The following is a 26,968-nucleotide window of genomic DNA, read 5'->3' as shown; positions in this document are numbered from 1 at the left end:
ACGAAACTGTTGATTGAACATTCAAGATCAAAATAACGACCGAAATATCTACAGGCTCAACTAAAACAATAGCTATCGAAACCTACTCCCATGTAACTAAAATCAACCTGCATGGAACTCAAGAAATTCATCTTTTTAAGGTCCAATACTTTCATTCATCTCATACCAATGAGGTTTAAATTTAATGAATATGAGACAAGGTAGGAATGTATATTAATACAAGAAATCCAGGTAAATCATCTACCACATATTGTTTCATGCACACCTGCTATGTTGGTGATCTTTACAGGTGTTAAGAAATCTACTAAATGTTGAGATACAAACTTTTAAGGGAATCCCCTCACCCTTTAAACTTCCTTCTCCAGAGGGAGATCCATAAACTCCAGAGTTGAATCAGAATGACAAGCGGATTATTCCTCTCTAGAGGAGTGATTCCTTCTCGATACAATCTCCGAAGCCCAAGCTTTGCCGATTTCAGTTTGGAACTTACCTGTAAAACATCAAATTTCCCTCCAATAAGTACTTCAATTAATCAAATTATACAATTATTTTTAACGTTGTTCTTGAATTATTATTTCTAGAACCCTTTCATCAACAGACTCAAATCATCTGGCACTTCTCTTTGATCAAACATCATCAGGTTTATGATTTTTTTTTATCTTCTTTTATGTACATGTGCTCTTCCACTGACCCTGTCATATTTATAATTATAACCCCATTTCTTGCTTCATGAGTGAGTGCCAATAGGAGAATGGATCCTCTCCATTACTAAAGTTTGAGTGTATAAAAAAGGCAAATAAATATCACCCTATCATGTTTATACTCCCAAATGACCGGTGTGCTTTATTTATTTTTGGGTTAAATATGTTATTAGTCCCTATATTTTGCACGACTTTGAAGAATAGTCCCTACATTTTAATAAATGTTTTTAAAATCCTTACATTTTCTCTCCGTTACTACAATTGGTCCCTGCCGTCAAATTTTGTTGACCAGACAAACAGAAGTTGCCACATTGACAACACTAGGATCACACGTGGCCTAATAAATGACATGGGATGCAACATGTCAAAAAAATTATATAAATTAAAATTTTAATTATTTATTTGATTTATTAAATAAAACAATTAAAAATAATCTCCTTCAACAAAAAAAAAATTCATAAAACTAGTTTCTCCTTCCTTCCTTCCCTCATATGCCTTTATCTTCTCCCATGTGATGCCATCTCTTTCACTTCAAAACTTGCTGGAAAAAAAAAAAAAAAAAAACCTGAAAATGAAGAGAGAAAAAACCCTAATTTCCCTTTACCCCCTTCATTTCCATCACGTTCAGCCACCATTTTTTTTTTTAGGAATAGTTCAGCCACCATTTCTATCATGTAGTTTAAACTCACCTTTCCTCCTTCTACTTCTTCCTTTGTTTTTTAATTTCTGTTTTCTACTTCCACAATCAAAATCCACATCTCAGTAATTTAAAATTGGGAATAAGTTTTTTGCTCATTTGCTGGAATTTTTTCAACTTAAACAATCGAAATGAGGAAGAAGAATTCCTTTTGTAGAGAGATGAATGGAGAGATCGTGAGGAAGAAGGAGTTTGATTTGGGGATTTTTTTTTTTTTCAACTACAAAGAGGCTGAAATTAAAGGTACTATGGGTAAAGTACAGTAACAGAAGGAAACCAATAACCCAGAAAACATCACCTCCAGATAAAACTCCACCATAATCACGGTTCACAATTCTAATGACCCACTAGCTCACTTCTTAGTTTTCTGATAAAAAAAATGTACCACCAGGGAACCTTGTGTTGTTTGGATTTGGTTGCATAGCTGTGACGCCGACGATAGGTGAGACGTTGCATAGCTTATTTGGGTTTTCAGAGAAAGTCTTTGTAATGGGTATGATACATGGACCGGGTTGTGTTTTACCCATATTTGCCTGCCCAACCCATTTAAGAAGTAAAAAAAAAAAACAAATCATCAATTTGTTTGCTGACTGTGTAAAAATTGACGGCGAGGACCAATTGTACTAACGGAGAGAAAATGTAAGGATTTTAAAAACATTTATTGAAATGTATGGACTATTCTTCAAAGTCGCGCAAAATGTAGGGACTAATAACATATTTAACCATTTATTTTTTTACTTTGGCAACAAATGACCATTCATCTTCTAATGTCCTACACTCCTACTCATTTCTACCCATCATCATGTCTTCAGTGATCAACTATTAACCAGCTGAACAAAATATGTCAAATGACATTCCAACTCACGATAGGAACCAGGTACTACCTAAGGCATAATTAACCAGTAATCTCCCACAGAAAGATTCCAGCCGGATAAGAAAAAAACATTGAATTGGAGTGAATTTTTTTATAACACTATCATATTTAGCCTAGGATCCACTTCTCAGCTTCAGATTATAAACAATTTAATCAAACTTTCAAGTGTAGACTTTCATTATCAACTATAACTCGGTTTTACCAGGCTCCTATTATGTGATAGTTAATTATGTTACAGTAGTATTATACTTGCCTCATAGGTATCTAGTGTATACCTAACCAATCAAGAAACATTCAAACAAAGAATTGATGCACTATGGAGGATAAACTGCAGCAATAACCATTGACTAAATTAACAGCTGATAAGCACAAGAACATGTATGTGCATGATAAGCAAAAAAGTTGTTGAAATCTTAACCACTGGTTTTTCATAATGAATATAAGTCAACAATTTATCTTTTGAAGTGGTTAGATCATTGAAGAAGTGTAAGTTATCACAAGAATAAAAGACGGTGCGGAAAATCATACCAGCAGTTGAACGGAAAATATCATCCAAATCCTTCCCCTGCCCTGCACAAAGCCATAAGAGAACAAATTTCAGAACATAAAGATCTATACAAAATAGATATCGCGTAGAAATAAATTTATGAACGAAGATGGAAATCACCAACATACCCCTCCGTTCCATTCTTTGTACTCTTTTCAATCTCAGTTATAAACAAAAAAGAACTTGTTTGGTAAATTAAAAACAAACAAATCTCAAGTAATTTCACATTATCTAATCATGTTATTTCTACAACAATTCAAGTAATATAGATTTTATTTCCTGGTATCCCTTTTATTACTATGGAACAAGTTCCCAAGAAGGGCTGCTTGAAGAATAATATTACTTCGTTTGTTCATTTATTACATTAAAAATTAAAAATGTATTATAATTAAATAAAATTCTTAACTAATATGAAATTAGGTATTTTTGCGTATAACCAGACCAGGGGGAGTATCATACAAATATAAATCGTTAAACTATGCATACATCATGCACCAGAATTCAAAACATTGATAAATGTATTCTACTTAGGCTTTATCAATGGTTGGATGGAAGCTAATGGAAGGCAAAGCAATTCTATTAAATGGCATAACATGACACCAAACTACCTAAAAAACAGTTCGAAAACATGAGTGAAATACATGAATGCACAACTAAATTCAGAGCTGTTAATCATCATCATCACTACTGTCATATGATCCATGAATGACCGTAGCCTATAGATAACAAACAAGGAAACTTGAAGATGTAAATCTTAGTTATAACTGCCAGAAGTGTAAAATGTACTAAGTTCAATGTTATTTGCATAAATTTCTTACTAAAATATACATTAATCTTGAAGATCATTAATGTTCAAAGATTGACAAACAATTCAAATGGTTTGATAAGGCCTGTATACTATTGTAATAAAGTGAAAAGATAAATTTCAAGAATCCACTCACCGTCTTCATAATCCAGGGCTTGAAGTATCATTTCTACCTGCATGGATAAAAAATTATAATAGAACCAAAGTAACAGCAGTTTACATGGAAAATATTCAAAGTACTTTAGCCCCAGACCAAAATGTGGCATTATCATTATTTGCCTGCATGTACCAATACAACGGCCCTTGATAGGACATCCTGTCCACCCCTCATCCCATCTCCCTAGGCCCTCCAGTTGAAATAAATCCCTTAGAACATGTTTGAATGGAGGATAAAATTTCTCTAATTTAATAAGTTTAGGAGGAAGGGAAAAACATGACATAATAACTTTATACTCAAAAGCTTATTATTGTCAAATCCATTGATCTTTTTTATAAACAGTGTAACTCTCTTCAACAATGAAAAATTTCACCTTCCATTCATTTTCCTCCAAAACCTACCATCCAAACCACCAGCCAACAGGTAAAGTGCAGAAGTGAACAACTGAAAGACTGATTAGGCAAAAGACCACAAACCTTGTCAAGGTCCTTGACAAATTTTGCTTCTGGAGAAGAATTTGCTTCATAGTCCATCCACAATTCAGTTATTTCCTTTCCTTCAGTTTGAAAATTCAGTCAAAACAAAGAGATGTCAGTTTTATCAATTCTCTAAATAATAAACTCATCAACAGAGTGACAAGGAAGCACCTCTCGATCCTTCTCCTACTCCAAGTATTTCGCACATATACTCGAGTGCTTCTGCTTCTAGTCGACTCGCATATGCTTTTGAAATTCCATCCGGGGGGGTAATGCCACCGATCAATGCTATTAAACAAAGCACCAAAGTAAGCAAAATCAATTTATAGTTCCAACGAAGAAGCATGGATGACAAATTTGATGATAACATGATGCTCCCGTGTTAAAGCATCTGCCAATTCGAAAGCCTGAAAACTGCTTTTTTAACAAAAACAGAATAGGGATAACAAAAACAGCATTATGATGATAGGAGTATATAATTTCACCTTCCCTAGACTCTGCCGCTTAACGTTGGACACGCCAGCTAGGCATAACTGACAGCTATTAGTTAAGTTTCACTTAATTTCTGTTAGCGTCTAGAAGATTCTGTATTATATGTGTGTGTGTGCGCGCGCGCGTTCGTGTGTGTGCGCGCGCATGCGTGCGTGTGTGTGTGTGTGTGTATAGTTGATTATGCATTGTGAAGCTCAAACAAATACTAATGAATGCAGTTTCACTTAAATTCTCCCAATTCTTGAAACTTCATAATATGTTATACAAATTCTTTCATGTAGATTTCTATAATGTTAGGAATTTGTCAACTTCTCATGAAAAGTAACACAGAAACAGCAAAGTGGCTAGTGTGTGCTGGTTTACAACTTTCTATGCAAATTTTCGCTGTCAAGGTTACCATTTACAACAAGAAATTACCAGTACCACATCTAAACTCACCCTTGTATCCACTCGGTCTCTTCCAGATTCCATTGATTTACACTTCACCAAATTACTACTCCCCTGACCGACTTCAACAAAACTTCTCTCGAATATTATTTGCGAACAATACTTAAAGAATACATAGCTATTTTTACTAGACATAGACAGATTAAACAGAGCAACTCAGCATACCTTCTGCAATGTCGTGCACAATAGCCATTTTTATGCACCTGAAAATCAACAAACAAACCAATTTCTGATAACCTAAATTCTCATTTGGCTGTTATCGGAAAAAATAATAGTAAATAAAGTGGACTAACTTGTTTCGATCTAGACCGGGAACATCTGGTGCAATCAGGGCCATCAAACTCATCTGATACATATGATCGGCTATAGATTCTGGATTCTTAACATCTCTTCTCACCCATCCAGCTCTCTTTGTTGTCTATTTCATTCCAAAATCACACAGCATTCAAACAAGTTAAAGAGCAACGAATTAAAAGACCAAAAAGAAATCGAAAATTGAAAATCAAAGTAGCACAATCGCGATCAATCTTCATTAGGATCGTGTATCTCTAACCTAATAAAACTAAATTACATACCTAAACCATTTTAGATTTTAATAAGCTACATTAAATGAACATCATCGTAACATTCAATTTTGCACATAAAACTGCTGTGCTTCGTTTCTTGAATTAATGATCCAACGCTTATGAGAAACTAAGGAGTAAATTATGGTGATTTATGGAGACGTACCTTGAGAAGGTGACAGATAGAGAGGAACTCGATGGCGGAGAAAGGAGAAGGGGAAGCGTCGGGAACCACCAAAGATGATGGCGGAGGAGTGGTATTGGTGCTGGCGCTGACAGCCGATGACGGTGATGATGATGATGATGAAGGTGCAGCGGCCATGTGTTGGTTCCTGGTGAAAGTCGGTGTGTGTGTGTGTAAGGAGAAATGGATGTGAATGTCACACTGGGCAGTTGAAAGAAAATATACTCCAACTTACAAGACTCATTTGGAATATTTACGTTTCCCAAAATATACTAATTTTTTACAAATTTTTACATATATATTTATTATTCTTTTTCTAAATACTCGCTCTAAATCCTGTTATAAGAAAAAATTCACTTTTCATCAATCATGTTGATCGAAAGAAATTTACAATTTAATGCATGTTTGGTATTATAGTGGATTTATTATATATTCTATTGTATCCTTTTGACAAGTCATGCAATTCATATCATGTCATTGTAATCTTATGAAACCCTAACAGTCTCTTTTGTTATTCTCTCTGAAACCCTATATTGTTAACAAAATTGGACTCAGGCCTTGAAAATTGTTTGTCGTTTGTTGGGAATCCCACATTGCTCAGGTTCCTGAGCTGTTGAGTCAGTGTAGTGAGTATCCCACGAATCCTGATACGATACGATACGAAAACAGCCATGGGCAATACATATCAGGGTATGTATCGCAAATGACCATGTATCGCGAGCGTATCCTATCTATCACCGGCATATCCTACGTATTCCGATTCAATCTGGTATCTTACAATAATTGTGACATTCGTGTCTCACTTGCAGAAACCAAGTCGTGTTGCATGGCACGTCGGATTTTTTTTCGTTTTTTACATGGGTCGATACTAGAACTGGATCGGTTTGTGTGACACGTCAGATATTACAGGGTGAACCACTTTGTATTCTAAGGTTTTGTTTTGTAGCCGTCCAATTAAATTGGAACTATTCCCAAAAGCCACACACGTTCTTGTACTTTACAACTTCCCACACATTTTTTCAAGTATCTTGAAGTTTATATATGATACTTTAACTCATATTCTTTTTTGTTCATGTATCTTACGATACATGATACGATACACGATTCAAAAAAGTGGTTGAACGATAAACGATGTGTATCATATCGTGAAAATGTGTCTGAGCACCCTTAGCCTTTTAGTTAGCTTTTGGGATGAGATTCAAGCTCAATTAACATGGTATCAGAGTCGGGTTAAGGATTGCAATGTGAGAATTAGACCCAGGCCCACTCTAGGCGTGAGGGTGGTGGTATTGAAAGTTGTTTGTAGTTTGTTTGGACTCCTAAATTGCTCAGGTTTCTAGGTTGTTGAGTGTATAAATCTGTTTGGGCACCCTCACCCTTTGAGATAGCTTTTGATATGAGATTCAACCTCATTTAACAATCGTAATTGAAAGCATAGACTTGCAATCTATCTAATCTCAAGTTCTTATTCACATAAAACACCGAAGGAAAGAAGAACCTTTAGGATTCAGCTTCGAATTGGCGACGAAGCCTTGGTATCTCTTCACCCTCCAAGAGACACTGTTGAGAAGATTCAAACCTGCCATAGCTTCTTTAGCTTCCAGAAAACCCTAAAATCAGACATTACACAGTTCAGTGATTTACCGTGCAATGGACAAACACATTTTTGTTTTTTTTCCAAAGAAAATAAACAAACAGGTACAATGCACTATGATCTTTTATAACTATTGAAAATTGAATAGCAAAAGCAAGAGGAAAAAATTAATTAATAAAAAATTGACGAATAGAAAGAAAAATTAAATACCTTGTTGAAGAACACAAGATGAAAGAAACTTGTTCTGCTATAGAAGAATGAGTAAAGTATTGGGCAATGGAAAAAGAGAGATAAGTTTATCCTACTTGCATGGAGTAATTGAGATGAAGAAGGGAACGAGAAAGCAATTTTCTGAAGTTGAAAGAAAGGATTCAAAAAATTTGAAATGACTAGTCTAAAATATGGTGAGAATTTTGCAACAGGTTAGTTTTGGAAAGGCTAAATTGCAATTTTTGTCCTTTAACTATTTAGGTAGAATTGTTTTGATCCTTTAATTAAAATTTGATTTATTTTGGTTCCTTAACTTCTGTTGCATATTTTGGTCATTTCCGTTAGTTTTAATTCAAAAACATTAGGGTTTTTTCATTTTCTTCTGAAATTTTTCTGGGATTCTTGTTGTTGAAGGTTGATGGAGATGATATGAAGATGAAAAAGAGGAGAAGAAGGTGAAGAAAACCTAACATTTTTGAATTAAAACTAACGGAAATGACCAAAATGTGTAACAGAGAGAAATTAAAGGATCAAAATAAATCGAATTTTAATTAAGGGACCAAAGCGATACTACCTAAATAGTTAAGGGACCAAAAATGCAATTTAGCCTTTTGGAAATGACTCGTATAAAATATGCCTCGTACAAAAATTTGGCGTTGTTTGCAAGTTTGGAGGAAAAAGGAGAGGAAGATTTTTAAATAGTGGAGGGTTTTGGAAAAGAAAAAAAAAGAAGGAGCACGAGCGAAGAAATAAAGTATATTGGGGAGGATTTTGGAGGTTAATTTTTCTTCATAATAATATAAAAACTTTCCGTCAAGGGGCTAAAAAGTTGTATTGGACGAGGATTTTGGATTATTTATATGAATTCTTTAAATTTATTTTACGTTAGTTATAATATTAATATTAAAAATATATGAATTATAAACATTAATTTATCATTCTTTAAAAAATATTTTTTCAACAAAATGTGTAAGATTTCTCCATTCCCCTATATATTTACCGTCCCCAAAGCGCTTCCTTCCTTTCCTCTTCAAACTCCCAAACAAAATCAAAGAGTTTGCCTCATGTGGTACCTTGCAAGGCCATTGATTCAACTTCACTTGTGTGGTGTGAGGACTTCATTTATAGATATTGATATGTTACTACTTTTAACGGTTTGCAATTTTTAGAATCTTGAGGCTTGATGATATGACTTAGTAAGTCTTTAAAACCTAACTCGTTAAACTATGTTCTATAAAAAAAGTTACGAATCCTTTTAAATGTCATGTATTTAAGGGTGAATTCACAATTGTCTTTTTCTTTCATTAGTTCCCTTCATTTGAGTTAATCATATTTGAGATGTGTTAAGTATGATTAATAGGGTTTATCTCTCCCACTTAGATTTAAAAATCAGTTCATTTTATTGCGTAAGTTTAACCACTTTCACTATACACAATTTTCGTCATTGAAATCATAATAATGTTATTTGGCATAATACTAAAATCAATGTATAAGTTGAGTGATATCATATACTACGGCGGGTGCTATCGTGAGAGGCCATTATATATCTCTCACGGTGGTTTGGGGTTTTTTACCTGCATTTGCAAGTTAAAGTTGAATTTTTTTTGTTTGCAATAAGTTATCTGCATTTATGGTGGCTGCTAACATAAGGTACTTCACCTTTAAGGCAATAAATATTACTCTTGGATTAGATCTATGGTCTAGATGAGTTCAACTTAAACATAAGGAACATTAATCCACTATCAACATCTGATGAGTGATGAGAATTGATTCCTTTCTTCCTCGTACCTCAAAACTACCCAGAAGATTTCCTAACAAAAAAATATTAACGTTCATCACAAACTATTTTATTTATTCTATAAAGAAAAATTAAGAGTTACTGCATCATGTGATTTTCAATATGTTAATGGTTCTAAATAAGCTTTTTATATTAGGAAACTAGCGTTCAATTGATTTTGACTTAACAACACAACATACTTTTATGAATGGAGATGTAGATCAAAGACACGTGAAGCAACATCTCGATATTTGAAGTGAAACCTATTTCACATCCAACCTTAAAATTGAGCTACAATTAGAGCTGTCAAAATGGGCCGGGCCGTAAGGGTCGGCCCGAAAGCCCGAATAAAATGTAGGGCTTGGGCCGAATAATTGGAGCCCAAAATTGAAGAGGGCTTTTTAGCCCGGCCCGTAAAAGCCCTTGGCCCGTTAGGGCTAGCCCGTCCGGGCTGCCCGGAAGCCCGCAAAAAATACAACTGTTTTTTTTTTTTTTTTGTGGTCTGTGTGTGTGAGAGACTGATACGGGCCCGGGCTGGCCCGTTAGCCCGACATATTTATGTATGTTCCGTACTTAAAAGAATGGAAAAGGGAAGAAAAAAATACGGGCCAGGGCCGGCCCGTTAGCCCGTATAGGGCCGGGCTCGGGCTCGGGCTCATTTTTTGCAGCCCATATTCAAACCGGGCTTTTTAGCCCGGCCCTTGAAAGCCCTTGGCCCGGCCGGGCCGGGCCGCCCGTTTTGACAGCTCTAGCTACAATGAATAAAGTTTTGTATTTGATGGTATTCATGATGACGGATAATATTGATTATTATTCTATTGTGTCTGGAGAGTTTTGAAATGAGTTTTGGGTGTGTGAGTAAGAAAGCAAGTTTAGATCAGGATGAAAAAATAATAAAGATGAAGGAAAAGAACAATAAAAGGATGGTGTTGTTAGAAACCGATAATTTCCAGATTTTTGAGAGGTTGATTTGTAGTCATTCAACACCATCAACAAGACAAACTTAAAATTCACTATTTTGAAGGATCTCGTAAATCGTGAAGGATCTAACACGGTCGCAATCGATTGCAGATTCAAAACTCTATCTTTGATTTTTTTCGTTGGATTCAATGAATTGGGAATCAAACTTTTGGAATTGATTTGGAATCTGAGTTTACGAATCTGAAAATGTGAATTGTTCTGAACAATGATGGGCAAACGGGTGTGAATCTGGGTTCAAACTTTTCTTATTGTTTTTAAATAAACGTATATGAAGAAGGGACACTTATGCGTTTCTAATTTCCTCAATTTCATTTTTGTAAAAAAATATATCTTAAATTCCAACTTATAATTTCAATTAATTATTGATGATGAAGATGGTGCTAGTTGTTGTTGTTGGTGATTGGATGGCGATGATGATGAATGTGGGAGTTAAGAAAGTAATAGAGAGAAAGTAAAAATATTATGTGAGTGTTAGAGAGAAAATTGTCACAAAAGTTGTCAGAATAATTTATATGAAAGATTTCGATTGCCGAAATTTCAGTTCCTACTTAGTTCTTAGTTCAATTAGGTCATGTTCATTTTGACACCGTTAATAGGTTGGGTCATAGAAGGACATTCCTCTGACAATCAAAACAGACCTAACCGACTAATAGTATCAAATAAAACTATTATGACTGTTAGATGTGACCTAATTGAACTAAGAACGAAGTAGGAACTGAAATTTTGACGATCGGAATCTTCAGTATAAGTCAATCCGTCAAACTATCCATCGAAAAACCTAGTCAATATGAAAGGATATTCGTCTGACGACCAAAACAGACCTAACTGACAAATGGTATCAAATAAAATAATTTCGACTGTTGGATATGATCTAACTAAACTAAGAACAAAGTAGTAACGAAAATTTCGACGATTGAAATTTTCGGTACAAGTCAATTCGACACACTATCCTTTTAGAAATCCAGTTAACATGATCGAAATCTAGTCAACATTCTATCAAAAATATACATCAGTTCTTATTATTTGTTAACTTTTACAAGCTAATATGACTTTATATTATTTAAAATTATTTTATGATAATTATTCTTTACAATTTTTATTTGTTATGTTTTATTATTGTTTTTAGAACATTTGATTGTATAGTTATTCACAATTTTTGTTAACTTTTACAAGCTAATATGACTTTACATTATTTAAAATATCAATTTATGTTAATTGAGGGAATGTGTTACGAGATAACAAATATCTCAGTTTCTAAGAACAACTTTAAATTTAAACCAACTTGTCATGACTATAGACTATTTTTTTTAAGGATATGACCACCATGGAGCCGGTTGATTATTTAATTGTTATTTTTGATGCAATCAAATTCACATCTTATGATGAAATTTTTAAAACTAAGAATTAAGATTCACGCCTAATTGGTATTTTTTAAGGAGTTAATTTTTATATCTATTGCCTATTTATTTGCTATAGTTTTTTTTATTGCATTGGATATTAAGTTCTCCTTTCATATTTTCTTAAGATATTACAGGAGTATTAGCCGCAAAGGGTGAACTCATAAAATACAAAAGTGATCTTCTCAAAAAAAAAAAAAAAAAAATACAAAAGTGATGTTCAATCAACCAATTATATACTTATGAAGTTTGATGATCTTGAAAAAATATTATTTAATGTTTTTGTCCCACATTGATAAACTTATGTGATTTATAATTTAATTTATTTGCAGAGGAGGGGAGAAACTCATGTGCACATCATAGGAAGAATATGCAAATCAACTTATTGGCTTTACGTCTAAAAATCCAAATGTACCAATTATTTTGATATTGCAACTGGCTAAGTTTAATTTATATAGAGGTATTTTTCTTAAGAAATTCTTATGTGTTTCAAATTAAAGTTTATTGTGTATATTAAAAATTGTTTGAAAATGTTTTTATTTTTTTTATTTTTATATTTTGGACTTTTAGGAAAAATCGGAATATCAAACGCACCCTATAATAATTCAAAACTAATAATTAACGATGTTTTTTCTGAAGTTCAACAAATCCAAACCAGGTATTCATAAATTACTAATCAAACAAAAATCATTAATTAGAAAATTCAGTTATATTTTATTTCATGAAGAGAAGATTATTTTTCAAGTACCACAACAATTGTATATTTTTATTAATTTAACAACGGGTACGGATTTATGCGAGTCTAGAAACTTAAAAAAAATTAATTTTATCCTATGTGTTAATATTTTTACTAAATTCAGTTAATTTCATATGTCTGTGTATCTATAAATTTACGAGTACTTATAATATGATTTATTTTATTCTATTTGTGTGTACATATTAAGATATTCAACCCATACCAATCCGTGATAAATTTTATTTGTGGATACCATACATTGAATTTTTTGGTCTTCTTGAGTATGTCTAACCTAGGCAACACCTACTAAATACACGCCGTGAAAAGAAAAAAGAAAGAGAGAAAATAAATTATTTTAATTTGAAAATCAATTTTTGATTAATTGAGTTTGAAAAGAAAATATACGTGTTCTCACTATTAATTTCATCAGAAGCTAACAATTGATCATATCTTGCGGTTATATTTTGTTCTCACATGTGAAGTACATGACCCCTACCTCACCATAGCATTCACCAAAATGGGATACTTATTCTTCAAAAGAATCATCTTGACCACATAATAAATAATTAATATATCCAATGGTGAAAATTCAATTTGCACCGTGAGAGATCTGTTTTGGTCGCTCACGCTAGCCTCCGCCCATATACTACATGTACTTATATAAAAAGATAAACCCATTAGAGTTGATTTAGTGGTGTTGGCTTGAGATCTTGAGTTCTGAGAATATGCTCATCCTTGAAGTCTTAAATGTGACAAAATTTTCAATAAAGCAAAAAAAGAATTGCAAAAATAGATTATAATATATCCTCAAGATTGAAACCATATCAACATCTATGTTCATTTGTACATTGTTGTTATTATTATAGTGTCATTATTTTCAACAATATAAATATACTATAAACACATAATCAACTATATTTTTCTTTATTTTCAAAAAAAAAAAACTATATTTTTCTTTATGTATGTGATCGAACATTTTGCTTCTTCACAAAATATATTGAATAATTTTTAGTGTAAAAAACGCTTAGTTTTTATTGTGGAAGTAAAATTATGTAATGACTAATAACTATAATATACACATCAGGTTTGTTAAAAACAAAAGAAAACTTTTTAGATTCTAAATAATTTGATATATCTAATCCATAATATCGACAAGATACATTAACTATGTAATAAACATAGTGATTTTTTGCACAAGAGGGTGTAATTTGTTTATAAAAACAAGGGTTAATAGGTCTTTATCCCCTCTAATATAGGTCATTTCCGATTTTCCCCATGTAATTTTATTTTTATTTACCCTTTGTAAAAAAAAATTGTTTAACAAAAACGAAAATTTCTTGAAAAAAAAAAATTTGGTTTTTGTTTGGCCTATTAGGGGGTAATTCAAGATAAAAATTTACAGGGGAAAAACCAGAAATGATCTATATTACAGGGGTAAAGACCTATTAACTCTAAAAAACAATAAAAAAACAAAAATATATATATAGTTAAGTGGGGCCACCAAAGGTTCTCGTGGTTGAACATGGCACCACCAAAGGGGAACTTTTACTGGAATTGCATAACTAGCAGATGGTTGAACATTCAAAGTCAAAATAACGACCAAAAACATCTAAAGGCACAACAAAAACAATGGTTATTGGAACCCAACCTACTTCCATGTAAGTAAAACCAACCCACATGGAACTCGTGAAAGTTGTACTTTTAAGGTTCAATATTTTCAGTCTTCTTCATGTCAATGAGGACTCATGAATATGAGACAACGATACAACTAAATCATCTACTCAATGTTGCTTCATGCACACCTACTATTTTGGTGATCTGTACAGCTTGCAGTGTTAAGAGATCTCCGTCACCACGGATTCCCAATTTACACTCCATATGCTACATTAACCAATTGAGAGACAAAGTTTTAAAAGGGCCCTCTCGCCCTTTCCACTTCCATCTTGAGAGGGAAATCCATAAACTCCAGAGTTGAATCGGAATGACAAGGGGATTTAGGTATTACTCCTTCTCGATACAATCTCTGATGCCCAAGCTTTGCCAACTTCAGTCTGGAACTTCCCTGCAAAATGTCAAGTTTTCCTCCATTAAGTACTTCCATTAATCAAATTTTACAACTATTTTAATTGTTAAGTTTTAATATTACTTCCATAACTCTTTTATCAACGGATGCCAATCATCTGGTCAGTTCTCTATGATCAATCATATTCAGGTTTATGATTTTTTTTTATCTGCTTTTATGTGCAAGTGCTCTGCACCTGCCCTGTCATATTTCTAATCCCACACCCCACCCCACCCCACCTTCCCTCGTGTTTCATGAGTGAGTGCCAATAGGAGAATGGACCATCTCCATTACTAAAGTTTGAGGGTATAAAAACGGCAAACAAATACCACATTATCATGTTTATACTCCTAAAATTATGGTGATAGAGGAAATGGAGATCACCCATTTCTAGAATGGGTGTACTTATTTATTTCTTTTACCCTGGCAACAAATGACTGTTCATCTTCTAATGTCCCACACTCCTACTCATTTCTACCACCCTCATATTGTCTTCAGTGCTCAGCTATTAAACAGCTGAACAAAATATGTGGAAGATAAAACCACAGGACCAATCTCCAAATCAAGCGATTCCAAATGACATTCCATCTCATAGCAGGAACCAGATCCTACTACATAATTAACCAGTAATCTCCCACAAAAAGATTCCAGACGAATAAAAAAACTCATTAAGATGGAATAGACTTTTTGCTAACAAACACCGTCAGATATAGCCTAGGATCCACTTCTCAGCTTCAGATTATAAACAAATTAATCATATTTTCAAGTGCAAACTTGCATTATCAACTATAACTCGGTTTTACCGAGCTCCTATTATGTGATGGTTAATTATGCTTCAGTAGTGTTATAAACAAAGGATTGATACACTTTAGAGGATAAAGTGCAGCAATAACCATTGATTAAAAAAATATCAGTTGATAAGCTAATATACAAGAACATGTGTATGATAAACTAAAAAGTTGTTGAAATCTCAACCATTGGTTTTCTGATCAATGATTATTAAGTCCACACTTTATCTTTTGAAGTAATCAGATCATTAAACATGTGTAAGTTATCACAGGAATAAAAATGGTGCGGAAAATCATACCAGCAGTTGAACAGAAAAATTCATCCAAATCCTTCCCTTGCTCTGCATAAAGCCATGAGAAAACAAATTTCAGAACATAAAGATCTATACCAAATAAACATCGCATAGAAATAAATTTATAAACGGAGATGGAAATCATCAACGTACCCATTCATTCCAATCTTTGTACTCTTTTCAGTTACAATTATAAATGAAAAAGAACTCATATTTGGTAGTTTCAAATGCAAGCAAATCTCAAGTAATTTTGCATTATCTAATCATGTTACTTCTAAAACACTCTTCGTTTAATATAGATTTTCTTTCTGAATATCCCTTTTATTCCTATGGAACAAGTTCAATCAAATGAAGGGTTGCTTGAAGAATAACATTACTTTGTCTGTTTATTTATTACATTAAAAATGTATTACGATTAAATAAAATTCTCGATAATGTGAAGAGGAATGATATTTTGACAACCAATTTTAAACAACTTTTAGTGACAACCTTTTTCCTCCCTTATATAACATTAGAGAGAGAGAGAGAAATGAAGAGAGAGAATAAAAGTACAATGAGAGTATGAGAGAGAGTTGTCACAAAAGTTGTTTAAAAATGGTTGTTTCAAATATCATTTCTCTAATGTGAAATTAGATATTTTTGTGTATAATTGAGAGCGGGGGGTACCAGAGTGCAAAACATTTTTAAATGTTCTACTTAGGTTTTATCAATGCTTGGAAGCTGATTGAAGACAAAGCAGTTCTATCAAATGGCATAAAATGACACCAAACTACCTATAAAACAGTTCTAAAACAGGAGTAAACTACATGCATTCACAACTATATTCAAAGCTGTTAATCATCACCATTACTATTGTAATACGATTCATCACTAACGGTAGCCTATAGATAACAAACAGGGAAACTTGAAGATGTAAATCTTAGTTATAACTTATAACTGCCAAAAGTGTAAAATGTACGAAGTTCAATATTATTTGCATAAGTTTCTTACTAACATATACATTAATCTTGAAGATGATTCATATTCAAATTCAAATTCAAAGATTGACAAACAATTCAAATGGTTTCATAAGGACTGTCTACAATTGTAATAAAGTGACAAGATGTAAGAAAAGATAAAATTCAAAACCCATTTGGGGTTGGCCTAGTGGTTGGCTTGGGATCTTGGAGTTTGCTCCTCCAAAGGTCTCAGGTTCAATTCCCTCTTGTGCCAATTTCGGTGGGCTAAGTCTATACAGAGCTTGCTCTGGCTTTAAACGGGGCCCCCGCAAGTGGGCGGTGGGATTGGTCCCCTCGGATTAGTCGGTTCTTGGACCGGATACTGAGTTTTCAAAAAAAAAAAAAAAAAGATAAAATTCAAGAATTCACTCACCATCTTCATAATCCAGCGCTTGAAGTATCATTTCTACCTGTATGAAACAAAAATTATTATTATAGAACCAGAGTAACTAGCAGTTTACATGGCAAAAATTCAAGGTACTTTAGCTCCAGACCAAAATGTGGCATTATCATTATTTGCTTGCATGTACTAATTCAACACCCCTTGATAGGACATCCTGTCCACCCTTCATCTCCCTAGGCCCTCCAGTTGAAATCCCTTGGAACATGTTTGAATGGAGGATAAAATTTCTCTTATTTTATAAGTTTAGGAGGAAAGAAAAAACATTACATATTGACTTTTATACTCTAAAGTTAATTGTCAAATTCATTGATCTTTTTTATAAACAGTGTAACACTCTTCAACAATGAAAAATTTCAACTTCCTTTCATATTCCTCCAAAACCTACCATCCAAACCACCAGCCAAAAGGTAAAGCGCAGATGTGAACCAAAGAAAGACATATTAGGCAAAAAGCCACAAACCTTGTCAAGGTCCTTGACAAATTTCGCTTCTGGAGAAGAATTTGCTTCATAGTCCATCCACAACTCAGTAATTTCCTTTCCTTCAGTGTGAAAATTCAATTAAAACCAAGAGATGTGAGTTTTCTCAATTCTCTCATTAATAAACTCATCGACAAAATGACAAGGAAGCACCTCTCGATCCTTCTCCTACTCCAATTATTTTGCACATATACTCAAGTGCAGCTTGTTCTCGTTCACTCTTATCTGCTTTTGAAACTCCATCCAGGGGGGTAATGTCCCCAATCAAAGCTATTAAACAAAGCACCAAAGTGAGCAAAATCAATTTATAGTTCCAAGGAGGAAGCATGGGTGAGAAATATGATGATAAAATGATACTCCTATGTTAAAGCTTCTGCCATTTTGAAAGCCTGAAAATTGCTTTTTAAACAAAAACAGAATAGGGATGACAAAAGCAATTCAACACCCAGTATTATAATGATAGGAGTATATAAATTCACCTTCCCTAGACTCTGTCGCTTAACACTGGATGCTGTAGTATTCTAGAGCCTTTTGTATTAGCCCCTATTAGTTATGCCAACTAGGCATAACTGAAAGTTAGTAGTTAAGTTTCAGTTCATTTCTGTTAGGGCTGCTTAATCAGAACTGTTAGCATCTAGAAAATTTTGTATTAGTATATATTATTGATTATGCATTGTGAAGCACCGAAGCTTAGACAAATATTAATCAAATTCACTTTCACTAAAGTTCTCCCAATTCTTGAAATATCCATAATATGTAATTCAAATTATTTCATGTGGAGTTGTGGACTTCTACAGCATTTGTCAATTTCTCACCAAAAGTAACAGAGAAACAGCAAAATGGCTGGGAAAAATGAGTGTGCTGGTTACTACTTTATATGTCAATTGACACTGTAAGAATCTATTGCTGTCAATTTACAACAAAATATTATTCACTCGCTCACTTCCAGATCCCGTTGATTTACATTCCATCAAATTATTACTCACCTGACTGACTTCATCTAAACTTGTCTCGAATATTATTTGCGAATGATACTTAAAGAATACATAGCCAGTTTTACCAAACATAGACAAATTATGAGCAAATTGGCATACCTTCTGCAATGTCATGAACAATGGCCATTTTTATGCACCTGAAAATTAACAAACAAACCAATTTCAGAAAACCTAAAGTCTCATTTAGCTGTTATCGGTTTAAAAAAAGAAAAAGGAAAGTGGATTAACTTGTTTCGATCTAGACCGGGAACATCTGGTGCAATCAGAGCCATCAAACTCATACGATACATGTGATCAGCTACAGATTCTGGATCCTTAACATCTCTTGTCACCCATCCTGCTCTCTTTGTTTTCTATTTCATAACAAAATCACACAGCATTCAAACAAGTTTAAGAGCAACTGCTTAAAAGCACAAAAATAAACTGAAAATAAAAAATCAAAGTAGCACAATCTTTCATTAGGCTAATTTAGCTAATTTATCGCTCACTAACCTAACAAAACTACATCACAATCAATCTTCATTAGGTTCGTGTAAGGCGGACCGATTAATTAAAACTATATTACATCATGTACATACCTAAACAAGTTCAAGAGCTACAAATTAAAATCAGAAAAGTAAATCAAATCAAAAATTGAAGTAGCACAATCGCGATCAATGTTCATTAAAATCGTGTATCTCTAACCTAATTAAACTAAGTTACAAACCTAAACCATTTTAGTAAGCATGATTAAAGGATCATCCTCGCAACATTCAATTTCAGACATTCAATTATTGCGATTCGTTTCTTGAATTGATGATCCAGCTTTATGAGAACGGAGTAAATTCTGAAGGCGATTAATGCAGACGTACCTTGAGGTGGTGACAGACAGTGAGGAACTCGATGGCGGCGAACGGAGAAGGGGAAGCATCGGGAACCGCCGAAGAAGATGGCGGAGGGGTGGTGTTTGTGTCGCCGGTGACAGCCGTTGACGGCGATGATGATGCTGAAGGTGCAGTGGCCATGAGATGATTTCTGGTGAAAGTCGGTGTGTGTAGAAGGAGAAATGGATGTGAAATGAATATCACACTAACACTGGGCAGTTGAAAGATGATATACTCCAACTTACAATACTCATTTCGAATTTTTCTGTTTCCCAAAATATATTAATCTTATACAAATTTTCATACTTACCTCTAAAAGTTCAGTTGGATATCCATTTATACATTTATTATTCTTTTTCTAAATAAATATAAGAAGTAAAAGAATGACAAATTTATCGAATAAATAATCAGTCATTCAATGACTATGACAAAGAAAAATATGTTCTTATGTTTATGATCGAGAGACTGTGTGATCATACTTAATCTAAAAGTTTATTAGGTAAGTAAATGTTTAACCCAAATAGCCTTGGTATTTTCCCTTCCAAGCATATAACTTAGGCGTGTTAAGCAAGCCATTGTGTCTGGTTAATGTTGTTTTCAAATTTTGAGTTTCCCTTCTAATGTTTATGTTATCACTTATCATTTAAATGTCTTTTGTATTGCGTACCACTTAATGTATCATATCATGTTTAAACTTCCCATGCATGGCTAATTAATGAAGTTGGCTCTATATATATAGCCCACACGCATGCAAGCTTGTCATCCTCCTTCAATCTTTTTGTTGTGGCGTGATCATAACCATAAGCTAACATGTCTTATCGTGAGTTTGAAACTTTGCTTGCACTCCATTGCTTAAAAGGTGAAAGAAAATTGTCTCTCTGTTATCAATTTTTCCACTTTCGATTCCGTTTGTATATGCTAACATCTGATTATTTCATGTAAGTATGTTATCAGCTCCAATGGACCCGAATTCAACCACTGATTTGGACAAGATTATGAATGAAATGAGACTTCGATACAAGACTATTTGTTGTGAATTCCATGTCAATGAGGTCTATATTTATTTGCTTAAGTCTATATACAACAAATTAATACACGCATTCATAAATCATACTTTTCTTTTGTCTCAAAATAATAGTCGTTTACGGTTTATACACGTTTTTTTTTAAATGATTAATTATATATTTTTTAAAAAAATTATTAATTATGTTGATTTTAATGATAAAATTAGTACCCTAAAAAAATGATAAAATTAGTATCATTTACTAAAATATCATTTTTTTAAAACAATTTACTAAAATATCATTTTTTTAATCAAAATTTACTATAATATAATTAGGCTTAAATATGTAAATCGTCCCTGTAATTTGGCATGTTTTTGGTTTTCGTCCCTGTATATTTTTTTGTTCTAAAACAACTCCTGTAAGTTAATAACTTTTTGCTTTTCGTCCCTCCCGTCAAACTCTGTAACAAAAACGCCTTGCTGGCTAACGGTGAGTGACGTGGCAGGTGCTGACTTGGCCAAACACGCTTATGTGGACTGACAGATGATCCCTGACTATATTACAGGGACCAAAACCAAAAACGAAAAGGTACAGAGGGACGAAATTAAAAACACCTAAATATGAAATTTAGGTGGCCTTCCAGAAGATCCCTGACTATATTACAGGGACCAAAACCAAAAACGAAAAGTTACAGAAGGACGAAATTAAAAATCATAAAGTTACAAAATTTGAAATTAAAATCCCTTGTTGTTTTCATCTTCTTCGTCTCTCTCTGCCATATTCTTCTTATTCTGCACCATTGAATTTGCATGCCCTGCTAACAATGTCTTCATCATCAATTAAGTCTTTTCCTGCAATTGAATTCCACATCTTCTAAATCCGCATACAAAACTGAGAACAAACTTTCTTTTTTCATGTATTGATAGATTAAAAACATGATTCTTTTGTGCAAGCAAAATATATAAAGCTTAAAGATATTTATCTGCTTTATTTTTTATAATATTCTCACTTCAATTGTGAAACTCACATCAAAAGATGACACATCTGCTTCATAGTTGTGAAGTTTCTTTAAGGTGGCAAATTTGCCACATGATAATTGAGTCTTGTATACACTTCCATATGCTTATGTCACGATGCAATATCTAATGTCAAAGTGTTGCTTTAATAATGTCATCATATGTTATTTTTCCATCATAATTCCATATGTCAAACAAATTCTCATTCTTTGTTGTCGTTGTGTATGCTTTCTTGTTAGTGGAATTATGACAAAGTTTGAAGCACATGAGAAATGAGAAGGGTGAGATTACAATTGTAAGGATAAGAAGAACAATGGAAACATCATTCTTGTGCTTTACATTATTATTATTATTATTATTATTAATTTTCTTGTGGGGTGACCAAGGAAGGAATTGGGTATATGAATTGGTACATCCATCTTTGTTCCATATTATCGTAACAAAATCAATACAAGTTGGAATGGAATCCATACAACAGAGAGAAGATGAAGAAGATGACAGAGATTTTTGACTTCGTGATTTTTAATTTCGTTCCATACGATGAAGAAGCTGTGAAATTCAATTGAAGAAAAAAACATAATGGATGATGAAGACATTGTTGCCAGGCATGTGATTTCAGAAGCCCAAGAGAAGAAGAAGAAGAATATGGCAAAGAGAGAGGAAGAAATGGAAACAACAAGGGTTTTTAAGTTCAAATTTTTAACTTCGTGATTTTTAATTTCGTCCTTATGTAACTTTTCGTTTTTGGTTTTGGTCCCTGTAATATAGTCAGGGATCTTCTGGAAGGCCACCTAAATTTCAAATTTTATTATTTAGGTGTTTTTAATTTTGTCCCTATGTACCTTTTCGTTTTCGGTTTTGGTCCCTGTAATATAGTCAGGAATCATCTGTCAATCCACATAAGTGTGTTTGGCCAAGTCAGCACCTGCCACGTCACTCACCGTTAGTCAGCAAGGCGTTTTTGTAACAGAGTTTAACGGGAGGGACGAAAAGCAAAAAGTTATTAACTTACAGGGGTTGTTTTAGAACAAAAAAAGATACAGGGACGAAAACAAAAAAAAAATGTCAAATTACAGGGACGATTTACATATTTAAGCCATATAATTATTAAGTGCATTAAAATTGTCCTAATTCCTAATCATACAGGAGCGAGAGATAAGATAGGCTAAAATATGATTTTGCTCCCTGCAAATACGGCGAGTTTGGGTTTTGGTCCCTGGTAAAAAAAAAAAATTTAATTCATCCTTGCAAAATATTTTGTTTTTTAAAATAGTTCTTAGGCCCACTTTCTTGCTGATTTGGCAGGTTTTTGCAAATGCGGCAGATGTTGTTTAAACTTTTAACAGGAAAGAAATATACTAACACAACATATTCACATATTGTAAGTTTTTGACTCATCCAAACAGGTCATAAACATAATAACACAACAATCTCTTTTCAAGTCCAACAATCTTCAATTTAAGGCTATCTTTTTTCAATCAACAATTTTTAGATCTAGATCAAATTCATGGCAAAATCTTCTTCCCTCACTCTCATTCGATACCTCTCAGATCTAAAACGCGAAGGTAACGTGGTTTAGTGGGAGACGGCGTCGTTCAGATCTGCGTTTCAAACAATCATTGTTTCTGATCCGACGTCGATATAGGGTAACAGTGGCGAGAGAGAAACAGATGCGAGAAGAAGAGGGAGAGGATGGAAGACAGAAGAGAGAGAAATGACCGGAAGGAGAGGGTGATTCGGTGTGGTGATGGTGGTGGTCGGTTGGAGATGATGGTGGCGGTGGTACTGATTGGCCAGAAATGTGAAGAAGATTAGAGGGTAGTCATCGAGGAAGCGATATGGAGGAAGAAGAAGAATGACATAAACCTTGATTTTTAATCTCCCTATTCTATATTAATCTTTTAAAATAATGAAATAAAAATAAAAATAAAAATAAAACATTTTCTGATTTTTAATTTTTTTTTAATTTCATATAAATGCCACGTGGGACAGCCATGCACAGTCAGCATCTGTCACATTTGCAAAAGTCAACCAATTCAGCAAGAAAGTGGGCCAAAGACTATTTTAAAAAATTAAAAAATTTGCATGAATGAATTTTAAAAATAAAAATTACCAGGAACCAAAACTCAAACTCGCTATATTTGAAGAAACCAAAAACATATTTAACTGATAAGATATGATACGCCCTAAATTTTATTTACTATTAGATGGAGAGTTACGGTATAAACCTAAGTCCAAAGTTAAGACCTGATTTGTTCCTCAAAACACATAGACATAACCATTACCAAGCATAAATTCTCTTAACTTCATCAGTGTAACACTCCTATTTCTATTAAAGCAATTAAACATGCGAATAATACATTTATTCAAGAAATAGAGGCTACGCCACATTCAAAATTCAAAAACCAATAAACATATATATATAAACATCAACACTTGCAGCGGAATATAAATCAACATATACATGTTATGAATCAATAAATTACATCAACATAGATGCATCTCAAAAATCCCAACAAACGGGTAATCTCCAAACATGACAGAATCCAAAAATAAACTAATCTAGACCGACACAACAAGCCTAAATCAGAGCCGACTAAACTCAACACCGATATCGGAGGAAGCTCTCGATATCACCAAGCACAAACTCACCAAGCACTATTCCTGCACAACGTCTACCCATCCATACAGACAGGTAGACGGTTAAAACCACTAGGGGTAAGTATTACATCAACATAATCCAATTAACAATTAACATGGATATTTCAATTAACATCATGCATTCGATCAATAATAATCACACATTAATACTTACATCACACCTCAATATCTCACATCAATAATCATCAATCACATGAACAATTATCAATTCACAAATATTCAATCACAATCACCAACCATATTTATCATGAACAATCATTAATTACATTTCATGAATAATCACCGATCACATATATCAATAAGACTCATGCCATGATATGCACCTATTGACACATATATGCATCTGGTACCAAATCTCCAAAGAGTCGTCACCCAAATCCAGATCTCAAAAGATCTCTGTCAGGCCGAAGCCCTATAGCGAAATCAAACATCGTATCCAGATCTCAAAAGATCTCTGCCAGGCCGAAGCCCTAAGCCCTATAATGAATAAATCATCACCTCAACACGACTATGATACATGGACATGTATAAGGACTCGATAATGCGACAACAATCCACAATTTCAACCTCAATATATAGGACAACACCCAATTATATTGATTATCTCCACAACATTGCATTATCAAGAAAACATGCCCACACACAATTAAATCATAGTATTCATCATCACACATCAACATGATCAACAATGTCATTCCACATCAACTATCACATATAGTTTCACCAATTCAACATTTCTTACATTCTAAGTAAGATAGCTTACACATCTCAAGATAAATATCATATCCAATACAATCATTCATTCATACAACTTCACTTAGTCATACAAGAATGGTCACCATAACTCACAAGATAATTGGCTCAAGAAATATTTCCGACAAAAATCCAAATCATGTGGCAAACGGCCAACATTGATAATTCCCAAGACAAAAGACAAGTTGAAAACCTTCAAACAATCTTAATCGACAATATAATCATGAAGTTAAGTCGCCTCCGGATCATTAACGTTAACCCAAGCACAACTTAAGTTCATATGAAAATCCCATTTTCACAACCTTTCACTTTCCACCCGAAATATCACTTTCTACATGATTAAGATGTTTGACCACTCTTACAAGTATTACCTAAGTCTATATGAGCTGTAGGTTCAACTTGCAAGCTTTATTAGTTTATAAAATTTGTTTTCGACAAAGTTTGGAATTCCCAAAATTTCCCAAGTTAAGACTCAATTCAAGAATTTCAAGTTTAGGCAAGCAATCATTGTTCCAGTAGATTTTGGGGGATTAACAGTAGTTAAACATGCTTAAAGAATCATTTAAGAAAGCTTGGAATGGCCCCCAAAGACCCGGAACAAAAGATCAAAGTGGCTGAAACTGGAGCTGATCGCTTAAGCGACCACCTGGTTCGCTTAAGCGAACAAGTTACAGTAGCAACCAGAAATCTTCGCTTACTAGCTCGCTCACAGTTCGCTTAGGCGAACTGAACCCAAAAAAACTATGAATGTTCGCTTACCAAGTCGCTTAAGCGAACCTCTAAGCGAACCTTCACAGGTTTGCAGAAAATGTTACGGGTTTGGACCCCTTTTCACCCCAAATTTCTAATTTTGATCCCTCATTGCCCAAACGCGTTTCCAGAACATGTTTATAGGTCAATATGAATAAAGCAACTCACAAAGACTCAATCAAACTTGAAAACACTTGACAATTGGACCAATTCACCATTTTCACCAAAACACCAACAACAATTCAAATTCTCATCATCAATTCATGAATATGCATACCCAAGCAATGATTCATCAACCACAACATCAATTAACAACTATAACATCAATTGAACAAGAATCATAACTAAATCTAACAACAACTTAGCAAAATTCACCAATTGAGCACAATTTTCACAACTTATCAATTGTTCCTATTTGAACATGTAATTTCACCAACAATCATACAATTATCATCAATTCATGCATACAAACATATCATCACAATTGGAGCACGAATTTAGCAACAATTATCCATTATGCAAAAATTCATACAACATTTGAAAATTCACAAAATAATGATGATTATGATGAAGACTAACCCCCTTACCTTAATTATCTCCAACTATTAGCTCTAGCTTCACTTTTGCTCCTATGATTCTTCAAACCCTTGAATTCTTCAAGTTTCTCTTCTCTCTAACCCTTGTTATTCTCTTCAGCACTTTCTCTCTCTACCTCTCTCTAGAAAATATCTTATGAAATGAATGAAGTGATATTTTCCTAAGACAAACTCATTTGGTATACCCCTTAATGGGCTTAACCTAGTTTCTAGTGGACCTAACCCATTTCTATTCAAACCAAAATGTTTCTTCACTCCAAAAGGTAATTAACTAATAACGGTAAAATGTCACTAACGGTCACTAAACGGTAAAATCTCAATTTTACTCTAGTAACTTAGTAAAATAACTATTCTCACTAATCACTAAAAGTAATTCCCACCAAAATTATTATTTTACCCGTTCTCACAAAAAGACCAAAATACCCCTAAGTCTAAAATGACTAAAATACCCTTCTAACACGGAAACCCATGAAAATGCACTCAATGAAGAATAATCACACACAAACACATAAAACATATAATAAAAGTAATTAAAATAAATCTAGCTAAAAATTGGGCTGTTACAATCAGCATCAGAATTCGCCAACTACTAATTTTTTCAGAATAATTAACTCGTTCATAATTCAACAACAATACACAAAAGGTTAAAATCCAACAACAACACAAATCA

The 26,968-nt window shown here is 33.5% G+C and overlaps 2 protein-coding genes across 3 annotated transcripts; both read right to left on the bottom strand.

The window, feature by feature from the left end:
• Positions 1-126: 126 nt before the first annotated feature.
• Positions 127-7,924, bottom strand: LOC25494276 (5'-deoxynucleotidase HDDC2). Of its 2 annotated transcripts, XM_013603111.2 has the most exons (10): positions 7,748-7,924; positions 7,442-7,553; positions 5,926-6,091; positions 5,490-5,614; positions 5,362-5,399; positions 4,429-4,545; positions 4,258-4,337; positions 3,761-3,797; positions 2,801-2,842; positions 127-490 (listed from the first exon to the last, which is right to left on the bottom strand). In XM_013603111.2, the coding sequence occupies exons 3-10, from the start codon at positions 6,079-6,081 to the stop codon at positions 411-413; spliced, it is 675 nt and encodes a 224-aa protein (XP_013458565.1). In that variant the 5' UTR covers positions 6,082-6,091; positions 7,442-7,553; positions 7,748-7,924; the 3' UTR covers positions 127-410. The 2 variants fall into 2 exon arrangements, with proteins under 2 accessions (XP_013458565.1, XP_039689171.1); XM_039833237.1 differs by lacking the exons at positions 7,442-7,553; positions 7,748-7,924 and having other exon boundaries at positions 5,926-7,427.
• A 6,221-nt stretch (positions 7,925-14,145) lies between these two features.
• Positions 14,146-19,822, bottom strand: LOC25494275 (5'-deoxynucleotidase HDDC2). Its single transcript, XM_013603110.3, has 8 exons — positions 19,507-19,822; positions 18,884-19,008; positions 18,755-18,792; positions 17,814-17,930; positions 17,643-17,722; positions 17,153-17,189; positions 15,788-15,829; positions 14,146-14,700 (listed from the first exon to the last, which is right to left on the bottom strand). Exons 1-8 carry the CDS (start codon positions 19,657-19,659, stop codon positions 14,633-14,635), a joined length of 660 nt encoding a protein of 219 aa, XP_013458564.1. The 5' UTR covers positions 19,660-19,822; the 3' UTR covers positions 14,146-14,632.
• Between the last annotated feature and the right edge of the window lie 7,146 nt (positions 19,823-26,968).

Source organism: Medicago truncatula, chromosome 4 (genome assembly GCF_003473485.1).
Source record: "Medicago truncatula cultivar Jemalong A17 chromosome 4, MtrunA17r5.0-ANR, whole genome shotgun sequence".
Taxonomy (NCBI): Eukaryota; Viridiplantae; Streptophyta; class Magnoliopsida; order Fabales; family Fabaceae; genus Medicago; species Medicago truncatula.
Note: the sequence above shows the minus strand (reverse complement) of the source record. Positions and strands in the feature narration are given on the sequence as shown.

Bases quoted from the DNA above. Each gene is read 5' to 3' on its own strand.
- LOC25494276 (XM_013603111.2), bottom strand. From the start codon at position 6,081: ATGGCCGCTGCACCTTCATCATCATCATCATCACCGTCATCGGCTGTC. The intron at 5,615-5,925 runs GTACGTCTCCAT...GGAATGAAATAG, and splicing joins CTATCTGTCACCTTCTCAAG to ACAACAAAGAGAGCTGGATG. The intron at 491-2,800 runs GTATGATTTTCC...GATGTTTTACAG, and splicing joins TATTTTCCGTTCAACTGCTG to GTAAGTTCCAAACTGAAATC.
- LOC25494275 (XM_013603110.3), bottom strand. From the start codon at position 19,659: ATGGCCACTGCACCTTCAGCATCATCATCGCCGTCAACGGCTGTCACC. The intron at 17,931-18,754 runs GTATGCCAATTT...TTTGTTTAATAG, and splicing joins TGTTCATGACATTGCAGAAG to CTTTGATTGGGGACATTACC. The intron at 14,701-15,787 runs GTATGATTTTCC...GACATTTTGCAG, and splicing joins ATTTTTCTGTTCAACTGCTG to GGAAGTTCCAGACTGAAGTT.